We start from the raw sequence: 27,949 nt of genomic DNA, 5'->3' as shown, positions 1-27,949 counted from the left end.
AGTTAGGGGCCTCGCACACCTGCAGGGCAATGTTCAAGTCGCTGCCGTTGGCCTGTGGACCTCAAAACCTGAGTGACACCGGAGCCGCCCACAGGGCTCCTTGCACCCTGTCGCTGGGCCCGCGTCACGTCCCCCACGAGGCTGATGCTGCCGGTCCTGGGACAGCACTGTGAGAAATCTGCTCCTGACCAGGCTCCTGGGAGTTTTATCGTTGTCTTCGGAAATCATCATCTTATCTATTCAGTTCCTTATTTCTTACTCACGTTCTCTTATGTTAGTTAGAACTCTCTAAGAAGATTGAGAATTCTGGTGGTAATTCTTATTTTATCATCTGATTTTAAAGGAAAACCTTTGTGATAAATGTGGGTTTGTTGGTACTCTTGAGAGTGGATTTTGAGCATGGAAAAGATTATTCAGAAACTGTTTTAGTTCCTAAACTCAACATCCAATTTATTAAAGTTACAAATCCAAAAAAGTAGTTCTCTTTAAAAATTTTAGATGACTGTGTGACAACATGGATGGCCCTGGAAGGCGTTATGCTAAGTGAAGTGAGACAGAGACAAACACTGTATGGTCTCACTTACGCTTGGAATCAAAAAAGTACAAAACAAAGCGAAACACCATCGGATTTGTGGTTACCAGAAGTGGGAGTTACGGGGAGGGGGAGCTGGCGTAAGGTGGTCAAAAGATACAAACCTGCAGTTATGCTATAAAGATAGTAAGTGTGAGGGATGCCCCGGGCACCATGGAGTCTGGAGCTCGTGCCACCGCGTGACAAACAAGCAGGCTGTGAGGACTGGGTCCTAAGAGCTCATCACATCTCATTCACATTTCTCTGTGTGCGATGATGGGTGTTGACCAGACCTGTCGTGGTGGCGATTTCACAACAGATGTAAATCAAAACATCGTGCTGTGCACCTGACGCTCATACAGTGATGTATGACAATTACATCTCCGTAAAACCAGGAAAAAAATTTTTACATTCAGCTGATGAAAATTTATATTCATACATTTAACTATTTTTAACAGTGACTTTCAAGATGACTCAAATGGTGTTTTATCCCATTTCATAGACTTAGTTAATGTCAAACATTTAAAATTTCATTTATAGGGGCGCCTGGGTGGCTCAGCTGGCTAAGCATCTGACTTTGGCTCAGGTCATGATCTCGTGGTTTGTGAGTTCGAGCTCTGCATTGAGCTCTGTGCTGACAGCTCAGAGTCTGGAGCCTGCTTTGGATTCTGTGTCTCCCTCTGTCTCTCTGCTCCTCCCCTGCTCATGCCCTGTCTCTCTCTCTCTCTCTCTCTCTCTCTCTCTCTCTTAAAAATAAACATTAAAAAAAAAAAGAGAATATGATTTTATTTATAAATTTAACTGGATCTTCCTAAGTGCTTAAGAATTGTGTTTCCAGTAAGTTTAAGTATGGTGAATCATACATTTGTGTAAATGTCCCAACACCTTTTACAGATTTATCAAGGTTTGAACTTAACATCACAAGTCTAAGTCAATTTTTTCATTCCATTTATAAAGTCGGACTCACACGGTGAATGTGATGCTGGATGTGACCGCATTCAGCATGTTGGCGTGTGCTGACACATTCTGTGTTTGATCCTCCCAGGGTTCAATGTGATCGTCCACTGAGGAAACCGTCTCAGAGCAAATGAAGCTGAGGCTTCCTTCCCGTTCATTTTGGTTGCCTTGTCGGCCAGATTCTTTCCGGAGACACTGGTGGCCACGACAGGCACTTCTCAACTCAGTACTGGGGTGTTAGCACTTGTGGGTGCAGCTAGGCTATAATTCTGACATCGTGGCTAGATTTTGTGTTTTTTATGTTTCTTTAGATTATAGACACATTCTTACCTGCATCTAAACACCTTTGAATCCTTCGCTAAAAAACAAAGAGTTGTTTTTCTGTCCCATGGGACCATGACCGCTCTGACATATCTGGCTACTATTTCTGAGGTCCTTTACTGGCATTTCAGGGTCTGTCTGTGGGTATCAGGATGCCTGGTGGACAGAAGGCTACGGGTGAAGGAAGGCATTACTGTTCCTTCTTCTTGGGAATGATGCTGGAGCTTTCCAAGTGACGTTCACTAGCCGAACACCTGCATCTTTCCTAGGCTAGACTCCGCTCACCGAATGCCTGTGTGCTAACACGTGTCCACTCCCTTGCGTTTCCCTGTAAATCGGCAGTTACATCTGGAGATTTCTCTTAGAGAAATGAAACATTGCAGTTGTGATGGAAGTCTTCTGGGGCGCCTGGGTGGTTCAGTCGGTTGAGCGTCCGACTTCGGCTCAGGTCATGATCTCACGGTTGGTGGGTTCGAGCCCTGTGTCGGGCTCTGTGCTGACAGCTTGTAGCCTGGATCTCTCTGTCCCTTCCTGCTTGCACTCTGTCTTCAAAAATGAATAAATGTTAAAAAAAAAATGGAAGTCTTCTGCATACACTCCCTCAATCGAATTCTGTTCTCTTTCTTCCCTTCTCTTTCACGTTCTGGATGTAGCCACTGTCTTGATTTGTGGTTGTGATGCCATGCGTGTGTGAGTATTCCAGGTCCTCCCATATATGTCTGTATCCATAAATAACATACAGTGTTGCTTGCATGACTTTAATTGTGTGAGTGTGATATGTATTTACACACACATATAACTATTTCACAACTTGCCTTCTTACCCTTCAACATTGTTTTAGACATTTTCCATGTTAGTAGTGTGCAGGCTTATCTAATTTTTACGTGCTCATCCATTTTTTACTCAATAATATTTCACCGCGTACATGTACCACAGTTAATTTCTCCTCTCTGCTGCTGCGAGCACGCCTGCACGTATGTCTGCAAGCGTTTGTGTGACGTGTCCAGTATGCAGTTAGAAGTGGTTTTCTGAGTCATAGGGATGCTCATTTTAAAGTTTTCTAGAAGTAGCCAAATGTTCTCCAGGACGGTTCTACAGTTTTCTCTTCTGCCCTCAAAACTGTTGCTTGACATCACTCGGCTATGACTTGGCTAAACTGAGGAGGTGAAATGGTGTCTCTTCTTTAGTGTGATGTGAACTTCCCTGTCGCCAGTGGTTTTGAGCTGCTTGTCTCTTTTGCAATTTGCTGATTTTTCTGATAGGTTATTTGTATTTTTAATATGAACTTCTAGGAATTCTTTATGTTTTCTGGGAACAAATTCCACATCAGTTATGTACGTTGCAAATATCTTTTTGTTTTCTCTGTAGTATCTTTCATGGTTTAGTTTAATTTATCAACCTATTACTTATGGTTTTGGATTTTTATGTCTTCTTTAGAAACCTTTCCCTACCTTGCAATCACAGAACTATTCTCTTGTTTGTGTCAAAGTTTTAGAGTTTGCTTTCTGACATTAGGCTTCTTTTTATTTTCTAATTTTTAAAATTGTGGCAAAACACATACACCATGAACTTTGCCATCCTAGTCACTGTTAAGTGATGTTTAATGTACTCTCCTTGTGCAGTCATCGGCACCGTCCGTCTCCAGGACTCTGTTCACCTTGCAATTCTGAAACTCTTCCCCAGTAAACCCTAACTCCCCAGCCCTCCCCTCAGGCTCTGGCAGCCTCCATTCTATTTCCTGTCTCTATGATTTTAATGACTCTAAGTACCTCACATGAATGGAATCAAACAGTATGTGTGTGTGGGTATATATATATATATATATATATATATATATATATATAAATATATATATAATATTATATATCATATATATTGTAATATATATGTATATATATACATATATATACATATATGTACATGTATATATATACATATGTATATATATACGTATATATAATTTTCTTTTGACTGGCTTATTTTCCTCGGCATTGTGTCCTCAAGGTTCAACCATGTTGTATCATGTATTAGGATTTCCTTTTTTTTTCAAGGCTGATTATTACGTCACTCTATGTAAATATCACAATTTGCTTTTCCCTTCATCCACTGATAGACACTTGGATTCCTCCCACCTTGTACCTATTGTAAGTAACACTGCTATGAACTTAGGTGTACAAATATCTCTTTGAGACCCTGCTTTCAGTTCTTTTGCGTACCTAGAATTAGAGTTGCTGGATCAGGTGGTAGTTCTATGTTCAACTTTTTGAAGACCTGCCATACAGTTTTCCTCAGGGGGCACACCATTTTACTTTCCCACCAGCAGCGCATGGGCTCCAGTTCCTCCACATCCTCTCCAACACTTAATCTCCGTTTGTTTGTTTCTTTTTGTTTTTGTTTTCTTGAAAGTAGACATCCTAATGGTTGTGAGTTGGTATCTCAGTGTAGTTTGGATTTGCATTTCCCAATGATTAATGATGTTGGACATCCTTTCATGTGCTTATCGGTCAATTGTGTATCTTTTTGGGAGAAATATCCATTCAGGTCCTTTGCTATTTTTAAATTGGGCTTTTGTTGTTGAGTTGTAGGGCTTCTTTATATATTCTGGATATTGATCTCTTAAAATTTTTTTTAATGTTTATTTATTTTTGAGAGACAGAGACATAGTGTAATCAGGGGAGGAGCAGAGAGAGAGAGGGAGACACAGAATCTGAAGCAGGCTCCAGGCTCTGAGCTGTCAGCACAGAGCCCGACGTGGGGCTCAAACTCATGAACTGTGAGATCATGACCTGAGCCGAAGTTGGACATTTAACCCACTGAGCCCCCCAGGCGCCCCTTGATCTCTCTCATTAGATGAACGATTTGTGACAATTTTCTCCCATTCTGTAGATTTTTTTCACTCTCTTGATAGTGTCCTTTGATGCACAGAAGTTTTAAATTTTGATGAAGACTAATTTATGTGTTTTTTTCTTCTATCACCCGTGATTTTGGTGTAATACTCAAGAAATCATTGCCAAATCCAATGTCATGAAGGTTTTCTATGTTTTCTCCTAAGGGTTTTATAGTTTAAGGTCTTACATTTAGATAAGCAAAAGACCCATTTTGAGTTGCTTTTTTGTATCTGATATAAGATAAGGGCCCAACTTATTACTGTTTTTTTCCTTGTGGATATTTAGTCTTTCCAGCACAATTTAGTGAAAAGATGATCTGGTCCCTTTTGAATGGTGTAAGCACTCTTATTGAAAATCAATTGACTGTATATGCGAGGATTTGTTTCTGGGTTATTATTTTATTCTGTTGGTCTGTATACCTATCCTTATCCAATACCACATTGTTTTGATTACTGTTGCTTTGTAGTAAGTTCTGAAATCAGAAAATGTGAGTCTTCTAATTTTGTTCTTTTTCAAGATTGTTTTGGCTATTCAAGGTTCCTTGAGATTCTATATGAATTTTAGGGTGAATTTTTGTTTCTGCAAAAATTATTGTTGGAGTTTTGACAGAGATTGCATTGAATCTGTAGTTTACTTTGGGTAGTATGTACATCTTAAAAATATTAAGTTTTCCAATTTATGGATATAAGATATGTTTTTTTATATATACAGTTTTTTATTTGCCAACTATTCAAAAAATTAAATTAAAATAAAACAAACTATAGATTTATTTTGAGAAAACTGATCTCTTTACAATCATTTGGGTCCTCTGGCTTGTATACGGGGGGTGCATCTTGGATATGGGATAGTTTTAAGTTTGTTTAGTGTTCTTCAGCAATGTTTTGTAGTTTTCAGTGTACAAATCTTTCACCTCCTTGGTTAATTTTATTCCTAAGTATTTTATTCTTTTTTTTGGTAAAGTTTATTTATTTATTTTGAGAGAGAGAGAAAGAGCATGCAGAGGAGGGGCAGAGAGAGAGAGGGAGAGAGAGAATCCCAAGCAGGCTCCATGCTGTCAGCACAGAGTCCGATGTGGGGCTTGAACTCGTGAACCATGAGAACATGACTTGAGCCGAGATTGAGTCAGATACTTAACCGACTGAGCCACCCAGGTGCCGCCCCCCGCCCCCAGCCAAGTATTTTATTCTTTTTGATGTTATTGTAAATGGATTAAAAAAGCTCCCTTTTTTTGTTTGTTCATTGCATTGCAATGAAACACAACTTATTTTCTTGTTTTGACTTTATATCCTGAAGCTTTGCTGAATTCATTTGTTCTGGTGATTTTTGGTGGATTTTCTACAAATATAGGATTTTCTCCATTTGAGATCTGTTGGGATTTTTATTGGAATTGCATTGAATTTGTAGATTAATGTGGTGGATTACATTAATGGTAATTCTACTATTGAACTATTGTTATGTTGCTATGACAACTCAATTGGTCATTATATACTCTTAAAATACGTACTTTGGAATTTGGTTTATTTTAATTTTTAATTCAATATTTGTGTTCATAATTGAGATGTGTGTAAAATTTTCTTGTCCTTTTCCAGTTTTGATATGAGTTGGGAAGCTTTTCTTGTATTTTTATTCTCTGAAACAGTTTGTATAAAATTATCTGTTCTTTGAATGGTCATAGAACTCGCTTGCAAAATTGTCTGGGTCTGATGTTCTGCCAGAGGAAACCTGAATCCAAATTCATTTATTATTATTATTTTTTTAAGTTTATTTATTTTTGAGAGAGGGAAAGACAGAGTGTGAGTGGGGAAGGAGCAGAGAGAGAGACACACACACACACACACACACAGAATCTGAAGCAGGCTCCAGGGCTCCCAGCTGTCAGCTCAGAGCCTGATGTGGGGCTTGAACCCACAAACCATGAGATCATGACTAAGCGGAAGTCGGATGCTTAACCAGCTGAGCCACCCAGGCTTCATTTTTGTGAATGGCTTTGGTAGGTAGGACTCTGAGGCGGCCCCCAAGGTTTCCATCCCTGCCTGTGGCCATCTCCCCTTGAGTGTGGGAAGGACCACGGATATGATAAGATATCACTGCCATGGTTAGTTTATAATCAGTTGACTGTGAGCTAACCAAAAAGGACCAACCTAATAAGGTGATCCTTTTAAAGGGACTGGGCCTCTCCCAAAACAGAAAGTTTAGAAGTGTGAGAGGGACTGTTGAAGGCCAGGTTGCAAGGACCTGAGTGCTGTCTCCAGGAGCTCAGAGAAGTCCCCAGCTGAAAGCAAGACAGTGGGACTCCGTTCACTGTGAAGGGTCTGGGAAGCGTGACTTTCCCTAGGTTGGCCTCCAGATGAGGGCACAGCTGGCTGACACCTTGATTTCAGCCTCGGGAGACCCTCAGCGGAGCACACAGCCACAATGACTTACAGAGCTGTGAGCTAATGAGTGCTATTTCAAGTTACAAAAACTGTGGCCAGTTTTTACAAAGCAATAGAAAACTAATACAATTGCTCGTGGCTTATTCGGGTTTTCTACTTTTTCAGTTACTTTTGATAATTTGCATTTTGGGGGATATATCCATTTTGTCAAAATTTTAACATTGGCATAAAATTGTTAATAATATTCTTTTGCAATTCTAAAAATCTCTCCTGTCTGCAGTTACATTCCCTGTGTGTAAATACACTTAGGCATGTGTGCATACATGTGTACGTACACGTGCACTTGCGTGAGCACTCGTGCAGATGCACGCGAGTGCTGTGCGTGTTTGTATATGTGTGTCTGTGTACAGATATGCATACACTCTTTTTCTTGATTATTCTTGCCAGAAGCTTGTTAGTTTTATTAAACTTTCAGATTCGGCTGTTATTTCTCTATTTTCTGTTTTAAGCATGTCTACTCTTTATTAGTTCCATTTTTGTCTTTTCTGTATATTTACTGTTTTTCAAGATCCTTGAGGTATATCTGTGCTTGGTTTATTTATTTTCAATCTTTAAAAAAATCATTGAAGTTTACAAATTTCCCCTAAAACATCACTTTAACTGAACCCCACATACTTTAATATGTGGTGATTTTTAAATATTTATTTTATTTAAACATTAAAAATTTTTAAAATTATTATTATTTTTTTAATTAAAAATTTTTTAAAATGTTTGCTTATTTTTGAGAGACAGAGCATAAGCGGGGGAGGGGCAAAGAGAGAGAGAGACACAGAGTCCAAAGCAAGCTCAAGGCTCTGGGCTGTCAGCACAGAGCCCAATGTGGGGCTGGATCTCACAGACCACAAGATCATGACCTGAACTGAAGTCAGATGCTTAACTGACTGAGCCACCCAGGTGCCCCTAACTTATTTATTTTCATGTTTATTTATTTTTGAGAGAGAGACAGAACACGAACGGAGGAAGGACAGAACAAGAGGGAGACACAGACTCTGAAGCAGGCTCCAGGCTCTGAGCTGTTGGCACAGAGCCCGACTCGGGGCTCGAACTCATGAACCTTGAGAGCGTGACCTGAGCCAAAGTCAGATACCTAACTGACTGAACTTCCCAGGCACCCCTAAAAAAAGTTTTTAATGTTTATTTATTTTTGAGAGAGAGGGTGAGAGAGACAGAGCATGAGTGGGAGAGGGGCAGAGAGAGAGGGAGACACAGAACCCAAAGCAGATTCCAGGGTCTGAGCTGTGAGCACAGCTTGACATGGGGCTCGAACTCACGAACTGTGAGATCATGCCCTGAGCTGAAGTTGGATGCTTACCTGACTGAGCCACCCAGGCACCCCTAAATGTTTATTTTTGAGAGAGAGACAGCATGAACGGGAGGGGCAGAGAGAGGGGGAGACAGAGGACCTGAAGCAGGCTCTGAGCTGTCAGCAATAGAGCCCGTCATGGAGCTCAAACCCACAAACCGTTATACCATGACCTAAGTCGAAGTCGGACACTCAACCGACTGAGCCACCCAGGTGCCCGCGAGTTTCTTCTTATTTTGACCCTAGCTTCATCTTAACTTTTATTACTCGTGCATGGTACTTTGACCGGGGGTGGGGACACAAGGCCTTCCTCACGAGGAGTCCAGGATGCATTCCAGCAGCAGAGCCAACAGGATTGTGGTGCTTTGCCTGAAGAGTGAGAGGGGTGAGGACTCAGGGCTGCAGCCCTGATCTTGCCTGAAATAAACAGTGGGCGAGTGGTGCTCACTGAGCCAGGTGGTGGGGAGGGGAACAAGGCCGGGGGCAAGAACCAAAGTTCCTTGGTCACCATAATGTATCACCTCTGGACTATTTATTTATTTATTTATTTAAGAGCACAAGTGGGAGAGGGGCAGAGGGAGAGGGGGACAGAGGATCTGAAGTGGTCTCTGTGCTGACAGCAGAAATCCCAATATGGGGCTCGAACTCACCAACTGCGAGATCATGACCTGAACTGAAGTCGGACGCTTAACCAACTGAGCCATCCAGGTGCCCCAGCTCTGGACTTTTTAAAAGAAGTACATGTTTCAACACTTTTAAACAGTAGCGTTAAAACAAACAAACAAACAGTTCTTTATTGTATGATGCTTGATATGCTATTTTGACACCCAGGTAGCAATGTTAGAAAGGCAGTTGGGTTTATGAGTCTGCACTTAATGATGTGTGTGCACTTAATGTGTGTGGTGCTCAGAGTTACGGGGTAGACCTGTCGGGCCTGAGCCCTGGGGCTTCCTCTTCTGGAGTCTGGTGGAGAAGGCCAGGGTGGCGGTCAAGACCCTGAGGGGCTGCCGGGGACTTGGAGGAAAATGAGGGAGTTGACCCAAGGGCAGAGAAGCAACCACTTAGAGAGGGAGACTTGACCACTGGAGTCAGCAAGACAAAGGCTTGAACGGCGTTTCAGGGGAATAGTGTGGGTGACATCCCACGGGGGGACAGGAGGGTGAGGTGGTGGGGACACCAAGGGCTGACCCTCTGCATGAGCTTTGGTGTGAAGGGAGCAGAGAAGTGGCTGTGCTGAGAGGTGGCTGTCTGATCTTCTGTGTTTTGAGATGGGACACCTTGGAATATAGCTTTCGGCTAATGGGATTGATTATGATGGCTTCCCTGAGTCCCCTTTACCCGCTCTTCCGCCTGCCCCACCCCACCCTGATCGGTATTCTCCTGAGAGAAGGTGAGGAAGGCTGTGTGTGGCGCCTGTTCGAGAGCCGCAGCCTCCGTTTTACTCGTTTCCGCTCATCACCCCGTCTCGTGAGGCTGCTTGGGGTGCAGTAGGGGTTGGTTTGGGGACCGGGTTTCGGCTTGGATTTAGTTGGAGGGCAAACGCAAGGCCAGGCCAGGTGCCAGAGACCACGTGTCCTCTCAGGGTGATTCCGTTTAGCTGGAGGGATGGTCACGCCGGAAGCAGTCATTGCTGACATTACCGCGAGGGCGTCAGGACTCAGTGCCTGCCTCGTCCTGCCACAGCAGCGCCACAACCTGTGGCAGCCTCGTGCTCAGACAGTGGGGGTCGCTGTTGTTGGGAGAAAGGACATGGGTGGTGGGGCCTGTGTTCTCTCACGTGAATGTGGAAACCCTTACTTCCCTCTTCTCTGTTCCTGCCAGGATCCTGGCCACAGCGGGCACTGACTTCGACCTGCGGACCCTGCGGGCTGTGCGTGTGCTCAGGCCCCTGAAGCTGGTGTCTGGGATTCCGAGTGAGTCTGGCAAAAGCAATCAGCCCCAAGCCTACCTGGATCACTAACACCCTCCCCCAACCCCACCATGGCCACAGCCACAGTTAAGCCTTAACCAGTGGGCCCTTTGGCTTGGGTGACTTGAAGCTCAGGGCTCCTGACCTGTGAGAACCAGGTGTGAAGAAGCCTGACATTCTCTGTGAAAGCCCAGAGAGTGGCTCTGTTGTTTTGCCCTGATTTGGCTTCCCCAGATGGAAACTTTGCTTCTCCTCACACGCTCTGCTACATTTCTTCTAGCTCTTTGCTTCTTTTTCTGGGGTTAAAGCACAGACAAGAGACCGAGCAAGGTGGTAGGCAGGATGCCTGACAAAACAGTCAAAGGACCACCTGACTTGGCTCAGGCTTGGCAGGGCCTTGGAGAACTGAGGCCCGGTTAAGACATGCTCTTGGATTCAGCTGCTCAAGGAGTCACGCCTGGTTAGGAGCATGGCCAGGGTTACCTTAAGAGGCAGGGGCGGCCCTGACTCCTGTTCCTCAGTCCAGTGGAAGTTTGGTTTTCGGTTTCCTCAGGGCCCAAGTGGGCAGGGACCTAGGGCTATGTCCCCCTGAGGCCGCTGCCGGGGGAGCCCCTGTTCTGCCCCAAGACCCTGCCAGGTAAAGTCTCAGGCTTGTATCTAAGAGCTGGGGCCATGCGGGGAGGGGGTCATGGGGTTGAGCTTCCTCTGTGTGCTGAGTCCCTCTGGCTTTGTGGTCAGTGGTCAAACACTCCTGCAAGCAGGTCCCCTGCTTTGCTTTCTCTAAAGTGTTGGGTCCTGTCAAGATCTGCTCTTCCCTCCCAGCACCCCCTCCCCTCCCCTCCCCTCCCCTCTTAGGACTGTGTTCTTGCTCCACCCAGAGCCCTCCATAGGTCCACACATCTCGCCAGCACCCACCCTCCACCAGACCCCAACGCTGACACGACACGCCCTGCCCCTCCCCTGTGCTGGGACTTCTCTCCATCTACTTCCCTCTGAGACTTATGCTTGGTCCCCCACCCTGAGCACTCTTGTGTAAGCACGTGCGGTTTCCCCCGACTCCCCACGCTCCCTGCTCCGCCCCCTACTCTGAGGGCTCTCAGATCGGCACCTTGCCCCAGGACCCCCAGTCCTGAGCAGCCCAGGTGCTCGCCAGTCTGCCCCTCCCCCCCCGCCCCCTGCACCGCCCACCCTGCTCTGACGTGCCCTGCTCTGGCTGCTCTGGCCCAGGTCTGCAGGTGGTGCTCAAGTCCATAATGAAGGCCATGGTCCCGCTTCTGCAGATTGGGTTGCTTCTCTTCTTTGCCATCCTCATGTTTGCCATCATTGGCCTCGAGTTCTACATGGGAAAATTCCACAAGGCCTGTTTCCCCAACAGCACAGGTGAGGCCTGGCAGCACCCCTTGGGCTCAGACGGGACCACAGACTCACTCATCCAGGAGACAGGCACGGTTCTAGGTGCCAGACGGATGGGGGCGGGGGGCACACACCACAACCTGAAAAACACAAAAACGTGAGTAAACACAGAAATGCAATGATTACAGGTTGTGGTACTTGCGGTAGAATAACTTGGGAGCCTGCTTCACAGAGATGGGCCAGGGGAGGCCTCTCTCCTGAGGGGACAGGTGAGCAGCGATCGGACTGCCGTTAGGAGGGATTGCAATGTGGCCGCCAGGCCGGAGAACTCCACTTACGAGGCGCGGCTGGAATAGAGGGGAAATCACGTGGGCTTCGTGGCCGCGGTAGGGACTCCGAGTCTTCCTCTGAGAGAAATCAGGAAGACAGTGGAGGGCTCTGAGTGAGGACTGACGTCATCTGATTGTTCTGGCTGCTCCAGGGAGGCAAAGGCAGAAACAGGCTTCCTCAGGAGGGCAGCATCTCGACTGGAGAGACATGGCGGCTGCGGCCAGGCTGTTCTGGTGGAGACGGCACAACGGGTTGGGCTCTGGGTGTGTTTTGCAGTGAGGCGGATGAGCCACATGAACGTGTCAGTCGACGCAGAGAAAGCTCTGACTAAAATTTAAATCGTTCATGATTTTAAAAACGTCTTATCAAAGCACTCTGTAGGGCCAGTGTAGTGAGGCCTGGGCCCTGCAGCCCCCAGCCGTCCTGTGGCCACACGTTGTGTGGGCTCTGAGCCGATCTGCCCGGCAAGCAGGGCCTGCGGTGGCTGACTCCAGAGTGACAGGCAACATCAGTGTGTCAGGAGAGCCTCAGTGTTAGTTTGGCTGTGAGAGAAAGGAGCAGTCAGCGTTGTAGTGGCAGGAAGAGTTGGATGTTAGGGGTGTGTCGTTTTTGAGTCTAAGGCGAGCGAGTCCTGAGCGTGTTTAAACAGTAATGGGCAGGTTCCAGTAGGAAGGGAGAGCTTGACCAGTGGTTCCTGGGACGGTTGGTCTGAGCTCAGGGGGAGCCAGACTGTAGGCAGGGGGAGAGAGTTGGTGCAGGGAGGGAGGGTGGGGGGAGCAAGGGAGGATTTCCATTGGTGCTTGATGCCTGCCCACCTGTGATGAGGCCTTCGAAGCCCAGGGGCCACAGGAGGGGTTGGAGAACTTGGTGTTTCTGGGTTCAGGGTCTGTGCTTCATTCTTCTCTCCACAGATCCAGAGCCAGTGGGTGACTTTCCCTGTGGCAAGGAGGCCCCAGCCCGGCTGTGTGAGGGCGACACCGAGTGCCGGGAGTACTGGCCGGGACCCAACTTTGGCATCACCAACTTTGACAATATCCTGTTTGCCATCTTGACAGTGTTCCAGTGCATCACCATGGAGGGATGGACTGACATCCTTTATAACGTGAGTTGCATCTTGGCCCTGGGACTGTGGGTGGACCCCGGAGCTCCTAGGATCCCATTTGGGGTGACGTTCCTGACCTGAGAGCCTGTGCCCAGCCCCAAGTTCCTTCCTCTACCCTAGGATGAAATACAGGCCCCTTCCTTCAGATGACTCCACCAAGGGCCCACTGTCATCAATGTCAACTCAAACTCTTGACCTAGGTCCTAGAGTCTCCAGGACAGCTTCTCTTATCAAAGTAAAACTGAGGGCCAGGTAGAAAGCCAGCAAAGAAAATGCCAGAGAAGATGCTACTGCTGCTGCTGGTCACATGGTCACAGTGCCAGTCCCTAAGGCTCATTGCAAGCTTGCTCCAAGCTAGGCCCTGCGTGAAGTGTCCTATCCCTGTTAACTCATAGAGTCATCTCAAGAACCCCATGTACAGTGAGGAAACTGAGGCATGGAGGGGCTGTTGAAGTTGCTCAAGGCCCTGCGACCGGTAGGCAGCTTGCTGGGAACTACTAGTTGTGCCATCCCTGCTGGGTTTTCTGGATGGAGAGAGGGAGAGGGAAGCCTGCTGGGCCTGTTGTTGTCCCTAGGCTGCCCGGTAAAGACAGGAGCAGGGCAGGGTTTATGGCTGCACTCAGCAGACTCTCAGGAAGACTTCTCTGATGGCGCTGGGGCTCTGGGCTCAGAGTGTGTGTCTTGCACATTTCTGTCTTCTCTGCCGTGTCTATCTGGTGTCGTTTCCTCTTCATCCTCTTGCCCACGAGGATGCCTGCCTGTCACAGTGATGTACACAGGGCAGTCTGGGTTGGTACCCATGACAGAAGCTGGTCTAATGCCCTTGCCTGGTGGCCCATCTCACTGCCACCTCTCCTCCATGTGACGCTCTTCTGGGAGGACTCGACCACAAAAGCTTGAGCAGAATTCTGTCTCTTTTCTTATGTGATGACCTCCCTCGCTACCTCCTACATGCTGTAGCCCTATGAGCCACCGGGGCATAAGAACAATGAAATTAGTCCCTCAGGGACTTTGGGAGGTCGACAAGGAAGGCACACATGAGCTAGAAATCTTGGAAGGTTTGGCTGGGAAGATATGGCTGGCGGATTGCTGTTTTCTGGATAGCTAGAGCGAGCTCTGCTTGTGGGCTGTGGGTGGAGGACTTGCAGGTACAAGACACCTCGTGCTGAACCTGCCACTTGGGTGCTGAGGTGCGGTTTGGGCTCTAAGCCCCTGGAGGCCTGGGTTCCCCGGCCTCTAGGAGCCCGGGGAAGAAATGACGGAGCGATAGTCTGGTGGCATGAGGGACAGGAGGAAAGGGGCAGACTGGGGCCCTCTACTCTGTGGGTGCATGGAAACCCAGGTGGATCTCAGGGCTAGGAATCCAGCAGATGCTTGGGAAATGCTCACTGAGCGTGCAGAGGGAAGGTGGAAGTTCAGGAAAAGCTGGCCCAAAGTCCCTTGAACCAGTCCAAGGAGGGCCTTGGACTGGGAGTCGTGTCTCCTGACAGGCTCTGTTTAATTGAGGAAACGAAGAACAGGCACAAAGGCAGTTATGAGGAGCTTGACTGTCCTTTTCCTACAGCCGGTCAAGGAACGATTTCCCAAGGACAGACCCTAAAAATAGCTCTGAGCTGGCCACGTCCCTGCCAGCCCCACCTGAGCAAGGGCTGCACGAACAGGTCTCTGCAGCTTTCAGTGCCCCCTGGGACTTGGCCAGGGGCCCTGGTGACTCAGATGGGTGGGTCTGCGCCCTGTGTGGGAGGGGCTGAGCAGGAACTAGGCCCTAGGGCAGGACTGGTCACGAGAGCCACAGAGGGTTCATTTGGCATATACTTCCATTGGACCCGCTGGGCTCTGGGCACCCCCGAGATGCTACATGTACAGTGGTGAGCAGAAGGCGTTCGATAAAGGCCTTGTAATGCCAAGTGCTTTAAAGAAAACAAAGGTGGATGAGGGGCAGAGAGTGATGAGTTAGACACCTTGTGAAAGCCAGGCCTGGTGAGGTCTGGAAGCCAGACATGCAGGTGCTATGAGATTGTGCCTTGGCGGTTTGGCAAGGCACCAGGACACAGTGACAGTGGTGACCTGTGAGGTGGCCTAGACCTGGCTGGGTCCACTCTCCACACTGGGGGGTAAGAGGGTGAATTGCTGCAAATCAGACCGGGTGTTTTGAAGGGGATTCTTCAGAGAAAGAGCCTGCCGCTTGCCTCCAACCCAGGGCTCCAACCCAGACGTGCTTCTGGAGTGTGGAGCCCCAAGTGACAGTGCCGGGATTTCAAGGGCAGGAGCCACTGGCCTGCCACGGTGGGGCGGAGGGAGAGAGGTGGAGAGTACACTCAATGTTGGGAACAGAGGAGGGTGTGTGAGTGTTTCTCATGGACCAGCTATGGCCAGGGGACAGTAGCCAGCCAAGAGCCCTTTTAAATTCTGACCAGGGCGAGTGACCTCTCAGTAGAGAACCTATGTTCACAACAGACTGCTGAAAAAATGGGGGTGGGGGTGGGGGAGTTCTTCAACTGAGGGAGAAATGGCTTGCCTGCATTTTGAAAAGTAGGTGGAGTCAAATGGGTTCCTGGAAGAACCCACAGAAATGCCTTGTGAGAGAGGAGTCAGCAGTAAATTTCCGTCAGGCCCAGAAAGATGAGATTATCTCAGGGCACGGCCAAGCATGGAAAAACTTGCCTTCCCTCCCACCCCCCCACCCTTTTTCCTCCCCTGCTTGGATTGTGTCGGGGTCAATAACCCAGCCAGCAGCAAGCTGAGGAAGAAGGAACAGTGTTAGGCGTGGAGGGGCAAAGAGGGACCACGCCTCCCTTTCCCAGTGAAAGCAGCCAGCTGTGGCAGGCCAGCTAAAAGAGTAGATATTCTCAGTGTAAAGCATGTTAAGTAGTTTTATTGCCAGCTGGGATTGGACACTTAATTACTGAATTGAGACTGTGTTTTCTACTTAAAGTGATTGTAGAACTTTCTACTACCCAGGAGTTATCAGAAAAGTTATAGGACTTATCCAGGTTTTTATCCAGGGGCATGAATATTTTCAAAGGGACAGTAGGAGGTAAGTGAAGTTGGCTTATGATTATATACATGTGGTTTTGCATATGTTTGTTGTACTGGTTACACGAAGCTCTGAGGAAGGGTTGTTCACACGTATAGGTGCAAAGGCCGTGTTTTACAGTGAGCACAGGTAGGGCTTGCTCGTCTGTTGGGTGTGCAGTGTGAGAGAGAAGAACCAAAGATGTGACATCAGCCACTGGGGAAGGTGGTGCCCTTTCTTGAGAAGGGAGACTTGGGAGTGAGATATTTGCTCGGTTTGTTTCAGTGGAGTAGTAGTGGAGCCCAGGGACTCTGATTTGCCTCCATAATGTTTCAAAGAACTGGTTTCATGCAAGGGAGACGCTGAGTATACAGTTGGGTATATGACAGGGAGCTCGGAGGAGACAGCAGGGCTGAGGGTGTCTGTCTGAGATCATGGATGGAGTTTAACATTATGGGAGAGGATGTGATTGGCTCAGCAAGGAATGTAGAAGGAGAAGCAAAGAAGGCCCAAGACCGAGCCCTCTCTGAGCTTGGCTGTTGGGGGAATTCCAACATTCCGAAGACAAGTAGGAAAGAAGAAGCCAGCGAGAGACCAAGGTGGAGCCTTTGAGGCAGGGTAGAAACAGCACCATGAGCATGCTGTGTCTTGGAAGCAGAGCTAAGAAAAAGTTTCTGGAAAATGATCAACCAGGTCAGAGGTCAAGAGAGATGCTGGTAACTTGACAAGAGCGGTTTCGGTGGTGGGGGTAGAAGCTCGGAAGGTGCAGGTTAAAGGTGAAGGCAGGATGAGAGTGAGGACGGCAGGTGGAGTCGGCTCTTTCCCGGAGCTCCCTGTGAGGTGTAGCAAGACGGTGGGAGGGAGCTGCAGGGAGAGATGGGGGTTGGCTGGTGGTTTTTTTCTAAAGTAAACTCTATTTGAGATAATTGAGGGCTTATGTGCAGTTTTAAGAAATAATACAGAGAGATCCCGTGTCTCCTGTAATGGTTACACCCTGCAGAACTAGCGTGCCTCACAACCCGAATACTGACACTGATGTCATCGAGATATACAACATTCCATGCCGGAAGGACACCCAGGTTGCCTCGTAGCCACACCAACTTCTTTCTTACCCTCACCCCCCTCAATCCCTGTTAACCACTAGTCTCTTTGTCACATCTGTAATGTCAAGGAGGTTATGTAAATGAAACCATAGTATATGTCACTTTTTGGTATTGGCTATTTTCACTCACGTGATTCTTTGGGGATTCATCTAGATTAATGTGTGTCAGTAATTGGTTCCTTTTTATGGCTGGGCAGTCTTCTGTGATATGGGTGGGCTAGGTTTATTTAACATTTACCTGCTATAGGACATATGGATTGTTTTCAGTTTGGGGCTGTTGTGAACATAATTGCTCTACACATTTGTGTACAGGTTTTTGTGTAAACATAAGTTTTCATTTCTCAGGGATAAATGCCTCGGAGTGCAATTTCTGGCTTGTATAGTAGTTGCAAGTTTAGTTTTTTAAGAAACTAAAAATTTCCCAGAAGGCTGTATTCTGTTACATTCCCATCAGGAGTGGATGGATAATGTAGCCTCCTCACCAGTATTTGATGTTGTCATCGTTTTTGACTTTAGCCCTTCTGGTTAAGTGTGTACTGATATGTCATTATGATTTTAATCCGCACTTCCTAATGGCTAATGGTGTTAAGTATCATTTCCTACTTTTTTGCCATTCATTTATCTTCTTCAGGGACATACCTCTTCATATCTTTTGTCCACAGTTTGTCTGGATTGTTACTTTACTGTGAAGTTTTCATATATTCTAGGAACTAGTTGGTTGTCAGATATGTGGCTTGCAAATACTTTTTTTCTAGTCATTAACTTGACTTTTCATACTCTTCACCTGGTTTTTCACAGAACATACATTTTTAATTGTGAAAAAGTCCAGTTTATCAGTTTTTCCGTTTGTAGATTAGGCTTTTAGGGTCAAATTTAAGAACTCTTTGCCTAGCCTTAAATCCTGAAGATTTTATTCTATGGTTTTTTTCTTAAAGTTTTATTGTTTTACATTTTACATGCAAGTCTGTGATCCAGTTTGAGTTAATTTTTGCATAAAGTGTGAGGTCTAGGGGCACCTGGGTGGCTCAGTTGGTTAAGCATCCAACTTTGGCTCAGGTCATGATCTCCTGGTTTATGAGTTCAAGCCTCACATCTGGCTCTCTGCTGTCAGTGCAGAGCCCTCTTTGGATCCTCTGTCCCTCTGTCTCTCTCTCTGCCCCTCCCCCCCTCAAAAATAAATATAAAAAAAATAAAGTATGAGGTTTGGGTTGAGATTCTTCTCTCACTCCCCCTGCTTCTCCACGCCTTCCTTCTTCCCTGTCTTCTTTCCTACCTTCCTTACTTTTTGGAGGCTTGTGAATATCCAGCTGCTCTAGCAACCCTTGTTGAAAAGGCTGTATTTATTTCCTCCATTGAATTACTTTTGCACCTCTGCTAAAAAATTTGGGTGTAGTTGTGTGGGTCTTTCTTTTCCTTCCTTTTTTAAACAAGGTCATACCCAATGTGGGGCTTGAACTCACAACCCTGAGGTCAAGAGTCGCATGCTCCACTGACTGAAACGGCCAGACGTCCTATGTGGGTCCGTTTGTGTTCTCATGATCTGAGTGTCTCTCTCTACGAATACCACATTATCTTCATTATTGCAGCTGTACTGTAAAATAAATCTTTTAAACCAGGTAGACTGATCACTCCCATTTTGTTCCATTTGGGAGAATCGACATCTTTACTATGTTGGGTTTTCTAGTCCATGAACATGGTGTATCTCTCCATTTATGTAGATTATCTTTGATTCCTTTAATCAGCACTTTGGAGTTCAGTATACAAGTCCTGCATATGTTTTGTAAGAAATGCAAATGATTTTTATGTGTTGATCTTATATCCTGCAACCTTGCTGAATTTACTTATTTATTCTAGGAGATGTTTTGGAGAGTCTTTGGGATTTCCTGTACAAACGTGTTGTCTGCAAACAGGAACAGTCTATTTCTTCCTTTCTGATTTGTATGCCTTTTATTTTATTTCCTTGCCTTATTGCACTGGCTGAAACTTCCAACTTTATGGTAGATAAGAGAATAGACATATTTCTGCGCTCCCAATCTTAGCAAAAAAGCATTGAGTTTTTCACTGCTAAGTATAATGTTAACTGCAATTTTTTTTTGTTTTTTTGTGGATGTCCTTTATCAAACTGAGGGAGTTCTCCTATACCTACCTTTCTGAGAGGGTTTATCATGCATGGGTGTTGGATGTTTCAAAATACTTTTCTTGCATTGATATGATAATGTGATTTTTCCTTTAGTCTGTTAATACAGTGGATTACATTGATTGGCTTTTGAACTTTGAAACGGCTTGGCATCCCTAGAACAAACTCCACATGGTCATGGTATATAATTATTTTTATACATTGCTTAAATCAATTTGTTAATGTTTCATTAAGGGTTTTGGCACCCATATTCATGAGGGCTTTTGGTCTGTAATTTCCTTCTAGTTTGAATTATGTTTGTCTGGTTTTGGTATGAAGGCAATACAAGCTTTATAAAATGAATTAGAAAGTAGTTCTTCCTTTCTCATTTTCTAGAAGAGATTTGTGTATGTGGTATTAATTCTTTTTTTGAGAATTGGTAGAATTCTACAATCTGGGTCTAGAGATTTCTTTTTTAAATGTTTTCAATGTTTATTTATTATTTTTGAGAAGGAGAGAGAGCCAGAGCACGAGCTGAGGAGGGACAGAGAGAGAGGGAGACAGAATCTGAAGCAGGCTCCAGGCTCTGAGCTGTCAGCACAGAGCCCAACATGGAGCTTGAACTCACAAACTTGTGAGATCATGATCTGAGCCAAAATCAAGAGTCAGATGCTTAACTGACTGAGCCACCAAGGCGCCTCAAGATTTCATTCTTTTATTTGTGGCTGAATGTATATATGTATGTATGTATGTGTGTGTATATGTGTATACACATAAATACATTTACATATAAATGTATATTTATATATCTTCTTTATCCATTCATCAATCAGTGGGCATTTGGGCTGTTTTCATATCTTAGATGTTGTAAATAATGCTGCTGTAAACATAGGAGTGAATGTATCCCTTTGAATTAGTGTTCTTGTATTCTTTGGGTAAATACCCGGTAGTGTGATTCCTGGATTGTAGGGTAGTTCTAGTTAAAAAAAAAAAAAAAAAAAAAAAAATTTAACATGTATTTATTTTTGAGAGATAGAGAGACAGAGCATGAGTGGGGGAGGGGCAGAGAGAGAGGGAGACACAGAATCCGAAGCAGGCTCCAGGCTCTGAGCTGTCAGCACAGAGGCAGTCGTGGGGCTCGAACTCACGAGCCATGAGTCGTGACCTGAGCCAAAGTTGGACGCTTAACCGACTAAGCCACCCAGGTGCCCCAGGGTAGTTCTATTTTTAACTTTTTGAGAAAACATACTGTTTTCCAGAGTGGCTGCACCAGTTTGCATTCCCACTAACAGTGCATGAGTGTTCCTTTTTCTCTACATCCTCAACAACACCTATTGTTTCTTGTTAAAATTTAATTTTAAATTTAATCAAACAACCATGAAAGGAAGTGGTATTTCATTTTGGCTTTGATTTGCATTTCCCTAATGACTTATGATATTGAGCATCTTTTATGTCCTCATTACACCATTTATATGTCTTCTTTGGAGAAATGTGTATTCAGATCATTTTTCCCATTTTAAAATTGGTTAATTTGTCATTTTATTATTGGCCAGTAATTTTTCTGTATCTATTATGGATGCTAGACCCTTATCAGATATATGATTTGTAAATATTTCTTACATTTTGCGCCTTGTCTTTTCACTTTCTCGATGGTGTCATTTGAAGTACCAACAATTTTTATTTTGATGAAGTCCAATTTTTCTATTTTTATTTTCATCATTGTGCTTTTGGTGTTACAGCTGAGAATTCATTACCAAATTCAAAGTTGTGAAGATTTATTCCTATATTTTCTTTTAAGAGTTTTCTAATTTTTGTTCTCATATTTAGGTCTATGATACATTTTACTTTTTGTATGTGATGTGAGGTAGGGACTCAGCATCATTCTTTGCATGTGGATATCCAGTTGTTGAATAGACTGTTCTTTCCCCCATTGAATTTCTTGGTACCATTGTTAAAAAATCAATTGATGATAAATGTAAGGGTTTATTTCTAGATCATCAATTTTATTCCATTGATCAATATATCTATCCTTTTTAAAATCAATTGATGATAAATGTAAGGGTTTATTTCTAGATCATCAATTTTATTCCATTGATCAATATATCTATCCTTTTTAGGGGGAAATTTTTAAAATTACAATTTCACTTTCCTTAATAATTATAGCTCTATTAAATTTAACTATTTTATATTGGATGAGTTGTGGTAGTTTGTGTTTTTTGAGAACTTGGTCCATTTCATCCTTGTTAGTGAATGTATGTAGAGTTGTTTGTGGTATTCTTTCATTAACCTTTTGATGTTTGCTGGGTCTGTAGTGATATCCCTGTTTCATTCATAAAATTGATAACGTGTCTTCTGTCCTTTTTTCTTGGTCAGTATTGTTAGAGGTATGTCAATGTAACTGATTTTTTTTCAAAGAACCAAGTTAAAAAATTGACTTTTTTCTATAGTTTTTATTTTCAATTTTGTTGATTTATGCTCTTATCATTATTATTTACTTGCTTACGTTTCCTTTGGGTTTATGTTGCTCTTTTTTTTTTTCTAGCAGCTTGAGGTGGAAGTTTAGATTATTGATTTGATTGATTTGGTTATTGATTTGATTACTCTTTCATAATGTATGTATTTTATTTAGTGATACAAATTTCCCTCTTGGCACTGCATTAGCTGTGCCCTTCAAATTTGACACATTGTATTTTTATTTTCATTCAGTTCAGTGTATTTTTATAATTCCCTTGAGACTTCTTCTTTGACCCAAGGACTATTTAGAATTGTTTTCCACCTATAAGTAAGGTGTCATTTCTCTTTTGATTGTCTTTAGTTTTCTTAAATTTGACTATGATATGTCATGTTGTGGATTTCTTTGGGTTTATCTTATTTTATTTTTTATATTTATTTTTTATTTCAGAGACAGAGACAGAGTGAGAGAGAGAGAGTGTGTGTGTGCATGCACACACACAGCAGGGGAGGGGCAGAGGGAGAGGGAGAGAGAATCTTAAGCAGGCTCCACACTCAGCATGAAGCTTGTCACAGGGCTTGATCCCATGACCCTGGGACCACGACCTGAGCTGAAACCAACTGAACCATCCAGGTGGCCCGAATTTATCTTATTTGGTGTTTGTTTAGCTTCTTGAATCTGTAGGTTTATGTCTTTTGACAAATTTAAGAAGTTTTCAGGTGTTATTTTTTTGAACACTTTTCAGCCTCAGTGAATGCATGGTGGTCACTACCAGTGTACTGGACACTTCTGTATTTTGCTCTCCTGATGACATGAACATTAGATCTGTTGTTACAGTCCCACAGGTTCTTTGGGCTCTGTTCTGTTTTTTTTCTTTTAATTTTTTTTTAATGTTTATTTATTTTTGAGAGAGAGAGAGAGACAGAGTGAGTGGAGGAGGGGCAGGGAGAGAGGGAGACACAGAATCCAAAGCAGGCTCCAGGCTCTGAGATATTAGCACAGAGCCTGATGCGGGGCTTGAACTCAAGAACCGTGAGATTATGACCTGAGCCGAAGTCGGATGCCCAACCGACTGAGCCACCCAGGTGCCCCTTCTTATTTGTTTTTGAAGTCTGGTTTCTTTCTGTTTATCAGACTGGGTAACTTCTGTTTCTCTTTTTTACTCTTCACTTATTCTTTCCCCTGTCTGCTCTATTCTGTTGTTATGCCTTCCATTTATATTTTAATTTTGATTATTGTTGTTTTCAGTTCTAAGTTTTCCATTTGGTTCTTCTTTATATCTTCTAGTTTGCTGACACTATTTTTTTGTTGAGACTTTCTGTTTTTGAGTGTGTTTCGAGTGTGCCCATGATTGTTCTCTGAAGTATTTTTATAATAGCTGCTTTAAAATATTTGTCAGGTACTTTTATTGTCTCTGTCATCTTAGTGTTGGCAATCTGTATCAGTCAGAGTTCTCCAGAAATATAGAACCAGTAGGATGTGTATGTATGTGTGTATACAGATATATGTGAAGAGAGAAAGATTGATTAATTTCTAATTGGGAATTGGCTCTTGTGATTATGAAGGCTGGCGAGTCCAAATCTGCAGTTTGAGCTGGCAGGTTCAAGACCCAGGAGAGATGGTGGTACAATTCCAGTCTGAAACCCAGCAGGTGGAAACCCAGTAGAGCCAATGGTGCAGATGAAGTCTGAAGGCAGTCTACTAGAGAATTCCCTTTTACTTGGAGGAGGGTTGGTCTTTTTGTTCTCTTCAGACCTTCAACTGATTGGATGAGGTCCACCACATTATGGAAGGCAATCTGCTTTACTCTATCAATTAAAATATTAATCTCCTCCTAAACACATTTACAGAAACACCCGGAATAATGTTTGACTGAATATCTAGGGACCCCATGGCCCAGTCAAGGTTGACACATAAAATTAACCATCACAGCATCTATTGAAAATCTATCGATCTTTTTTTTCCATTCAGTTTGTGCTTTCCCTGGTTCTTGGCATGGCAAATGAGTTTCAGTTGAAAACTGGACACTTTTGGTACTGTGTTATGAGACCAAGCTATAAAAGTCAAAAGGTCTAGGAGAGATGTCCTTCTTTGCATTCAGTTTTTAGATTATGCCTGAGTGCTGGCTTGTGGCTTAAACCAGGCACATGGTAAGGACTGTTCCCTGGGGACTTGTGGACTTGCTCTCGATCAGGGGGAAATGTGGCATGCGGCTCACTGCCTCTGAGCTGCTGCAAAAGCTGCTACAGACAGAAGATCAGACTTGAGCCTAGGGCCCGTGGGCTCCATTCAGGAGAAATGTCTTTGGAGCTGACTGGTATGTCCAGCAGCCTGGGAAGAATAGGGGAGTTGTCCAAGCAGAGGCTGGCATGCAGCCTTCAAGGTATCCTGGGACCCTTTGGCTCCCTGGAACTACTCCTTGGCTTTTTGGCATTGCTGGGCAGTGATCAGTAGTGCTAAGTGTCCTTGGTCTTTTGAGAGCTGCAGTTCCCGTGAAAGCTCTGTGGGGCAAAGGCAGGCAAGTCTGATGTGGGTCCTTCCCGGACTCCCCCTGTCTGGACCTCCCACCATCTGAACTCTCCCTGCCTAGGCCATGCCAGGTGTTCGAGGTAGGGTCAGGGGCACTTCTGTAGCCAGGGCTATGTGTCTTGTCCACCTGTTTCTCCTCATCTCCCCCTTGCTTCCAGACAAATGATGCAGCCGGCAACACCTGGAACTGGCTCTACTTCATCCCTCTCATCATCATCGGCTCCTTCTTCATGCTCAACCTGGTGTTGGGTGTGCTCTCAGGGTAAGAGGCCACATGGGCTTGGGTGCCACCTGCCCCTCCGTGTTCTCAGGCTAAGGGGACAGATGGTGGGGTCAGATATGGGCCTATGTGACATGGGAAAGGCCTCATGGCCACCCTCTGTGGTGGTCACTCCCAGCATACTGAGCTCTGGCCAGCCTTTCCTTTGTGCTGCCATCCTGACCTCTGCCTTGACCGTCGTCTGGCCCTGGCCTCCTTACGTCTGTCCCACCCTTGGCCTTCACCTGGCTCTGATGATGGGGGAGGGGCTGCTGCTGCATCTCAGCTGGGTCTGTGGTGGGGTTTCTGGGAGTGGAGAGTGATGGAGCAGCCCTGTATCCTGGCTAGAGTGGTCACCAGGCTCTCCAGCATAGCCTTGACCCCTGGCTTGCTCCTCCTCTCCAGACACCTTTCTGTGCTGAACTCCTCCAGTAGAGAGCAAGGGAGGGTGGGGCTAGGAGTCCTTCCTGAAGAAAAGTGCTTCCTGACTCCACATTGCAGTGAGATGTGGCACACGGTACCCTCCTGTGGTATGGCCCAACGGCTACAGAAATGCTTTGTGCTTAGGGGCACAGATGGGGCTGGTGTTTAAGGCTCCTGTCCTTCTACCAGGCTGAGGAACCTGTGTTGGGAAGGCCTGGCCTGCTCTCTGCCCCTACCTTGGTGTCATACCTCCTATAAGACTCGAGAACATCTCCTCCCTGCCCACCCTGAAGGTTCCTGCTCAGGCCCAGGGTTCCTGAGGGAGGCCGGGGGAGAGGCTGGTGGACCCAAGAGGCAGCTATCTTACTGGCCGGGAAAGGAACAGCCATTGAGAGGGCAGTGGTTAGGGGCCAAGGCCTGCGTGCTCTGGCTCTGGAATGTGTCCTTGGCCTCGGTCCTATCCTGAGGGATATGTCACTAGCATGTCTTTTCAAGCACTTGCATAGGACAGGCAAGCCCACAGCACGGGGAATGGATGTAGAACTTCTAGTCTAGTGAGGGGGTTGCATGGTCGGAGCTCGACGGGGTTGGTGGGGAAGCCAGGGGAGGCTCGGAGCTCAGAGAAGCCACCTAGGGAAGGGGCATTTCCAATGAGACCCAAAGGGGGACCAGGAATGAACTCCATGAAGGAGGGAGGAAGGTCTCCCAGGCAGAAAAGAGCTGGGGTGGAGGCCCAGAGGTACAGAGGGGTGCAGGGATGCTCAAAGCTGGAACCAGAAGGTGTGGAGGGGAGAGGGTGCTGAGCTGGCAGACGGCAGGCTTGTGTGGAGCGTGGGCTCTGTGCTGAGGACAGTGCACAGTGGGGGCTGGTAGGAACATGAGTGGGTTCATGGTGAGTTGGGAGAGCAGCCTGCTCTGTCTGGCTTTTTGTGCAGCTTACCCTGGAGAACGTGCAGGAAGAATTCAGGGATTGGGGCTGTGTGGCCCCTCACTGAGCAGGGCCATGAACTTTGTGACTGTGTGGCCCTTCTCCCCACTGTGAGCATCCTGGCCTCTGGGAATGGGATGATATGAGATGGTTTTCCTTATTAGTCTCAGCTGAGCCCTCTCTCAGTCATCCAGGCTAAGCAGAGGGACCCCAGGGTTCTCTTTCAGGTTCTCCTTGGAGATGGCAGGGCCCCTAAAGCCAGCAGCCAGTGCACAGCATGTGGGGCCCATGGAAGCAGTGGTTAGATGCCACTGGTACAGCCTGGCCTGGGGAAAGCTCGCCCTGCAGGGCCCAGTCCACGTCTGGGCAAGTGCTGCTGGATTAGCCGGCTTGGAGCCAACCAGCCTCGCGTTCTTCTTCCCAGAGGAGCAGGATCAGTGAATCCTCTTGTGGCTTTTCTTAGCAGTTAGAACTGATGCCTGAGGAAGGCAGGCCCTACTGCTGGCTACCATCTGAGAAGTGGCTGCTGTGTGCAGGGCCTAGACTGCTGCAGCAAGTTTTCACTGGTGGCTCTGAGACTGACTCAAGCAGTGTTGTTACTGCCCCACCCCTGCACCCCAGGCCCTCCTACCCTCGTCGTGGCCAAGGGAGAGGGGAGGAGGAGGAGAGGGGTCCTATATTCTTGCAAATTCAGGGTTTGGGAGGGATGGGAGGTCCGGGCAGGAGCTGGCTCCTCTCATTTCCAGGATGGCCACAGCTCAGGCCCTGGTGGACACTGGCCACGAGTTTGGGTCAGTGCTGGCCAGAGCTGAGCTCTCTCTCCGGCTGTGGCTATGTGCCAGGAGTCAGGCCTGCCAGGCTCACTGCACCAAGCTGCTTCTCTTGGAGGAGGAACAGCTACTCATCTGAGACTAGACATTGCTATTTTGCTGTGGGGCTGTGCCCGCCTGCCCTTTGGGGACCTGGATCCTGCCCCAGGCCTGAGCTGAGAGGCTTGCAAGGCTGTACGCCGGGTGCCTGTGTGCCTGTGTGTGAATGGCTTCCTTCTGGCAGTGTGAGGCTGCAAGCTTGGCTGGGAGCCCGGGGCTGGGCTGCTGAGGGGTAAGGAGAGCAGAAATCTCTCTCCTGGTCATCTCAGACCTCAGAGGTTTGTCCGAGGTGGCTTGCATGGGCTGTAGAATGTTTTCCTTTTGTCTCTGGCTTGCCCTATCCGGTCCCTTCTTGCCCTGTTCCTGTCCGTCCATCCCCTCCGAGTAAGGGCTCTGGGTCTGAACCAACAGAAAAAACAAAGTGTAAGTCCTCTTGGGCAATTCTTGCCCAGAAGCTCTTCGTAGGATGGCAGGTGACAGGGCCTGGCACTCAGAGGGAGGGGTGTGCTTTGGCCTGCTCTGGGCAGGGGGTGTGGCATTGTCCCTGCCCTCTGGAGCCCCCTCTGGGGACTGCGGTGCTGTCCCTGTGTGCTGGAGGAGTCTGAGGAAGGAGGGTTCACCTGGGCCCTCCGAGGGCTCAGGTTGGAAGAGGCCGTGGTGGTGAGGCTCCCTGGGAGGGCGGCCTGTGACCTGCATGTCATGTCCCAGCCTCTTCCTGGTTCCCTTTGCCTCTGCGTCTGCACACCCATGGGGTGGGCGAATGTGCTCACACTCACCTGATCTGCTTACTTTTGTGGACCCTGCACAATGCAGAGAGTTTGCCAAGGAGCGTGAGAGGGTCGAGAACCGCCGGGCCTTCCTGAAGCTCCGCCGGCAGCAGCAGATTGAGCGGGAGCTCAATGGGTACCTGGAATGGATCTTCAAGGCTGGTGAGAACCAGGGGCTGCTGCCTTGCTCCTGGCCTGTCCTCTGTCGGTGCAGCTGGAGCCCCAGTCCTGGGCCGGACGAGACCAGCCTGGAGAGCTGAGGAGAGCTGAGGCGTTGGAAGCGGATTCTCCAGCTGGCCCGGGGTCCCGACACAGGGCA

The 27,949-nt window shown here is 46.4% G+C and overlaps 1 protein-coding gene across 19 annotated transcripts in view; it reads left to right on the top strand.

Moving 5' to 3' along the window:
• Positions 1-27,949, top strand: part of CACNA1B (calcium voltage-gated channel subunit alpha1 B) — a 192,032-nt gene that overhangs the window by 26,859 nt on the left and 137,224 nt on the right. For all 19 annotated transcript variants that reach the window (XM_023243169.2, XM_023243167.2, XM_023243166.2 and 16 more), the window contains exons 4-8: positions 10,297-10,388; positions 11,612-11,764; positions 12,979-13,169; positions 24,543-24,646; positions 27,677-27,792. In XM_023243169.2, the coding sequence (XP_023098937.1) occupies positions 10,297-10,388; positions 11,612-11,764; positions 12,979-13,169; positions 24,543-24,646; positions 27,677-27,792 (656 nt within the window). The remainder of the gene's footprint in view (positions 1-10,296; positions 10,389-11,611; positions 11,765-12,978; positions 13,170-24,542; positions 24,647-27,676; positions 27,793-27,949) is intronic.

The sequence above is a fragment of the Felis catus genome, chromosome D4, assembly GCF_018350175.1.
Source record: "Felis catus isolate Fca126 chromosome D4, F.catus_Fca126_mat1.0, whole genome shotgun sequence".
Taxonomy (NCBI): Eukaryota; Metazoa; Chordata; class Mammalia; order Carnivora; family Felidae; genus Felis; species Felis catus.
This window is presented reverse-complemented; position numbering and strand designations above follow the sequence as displayed.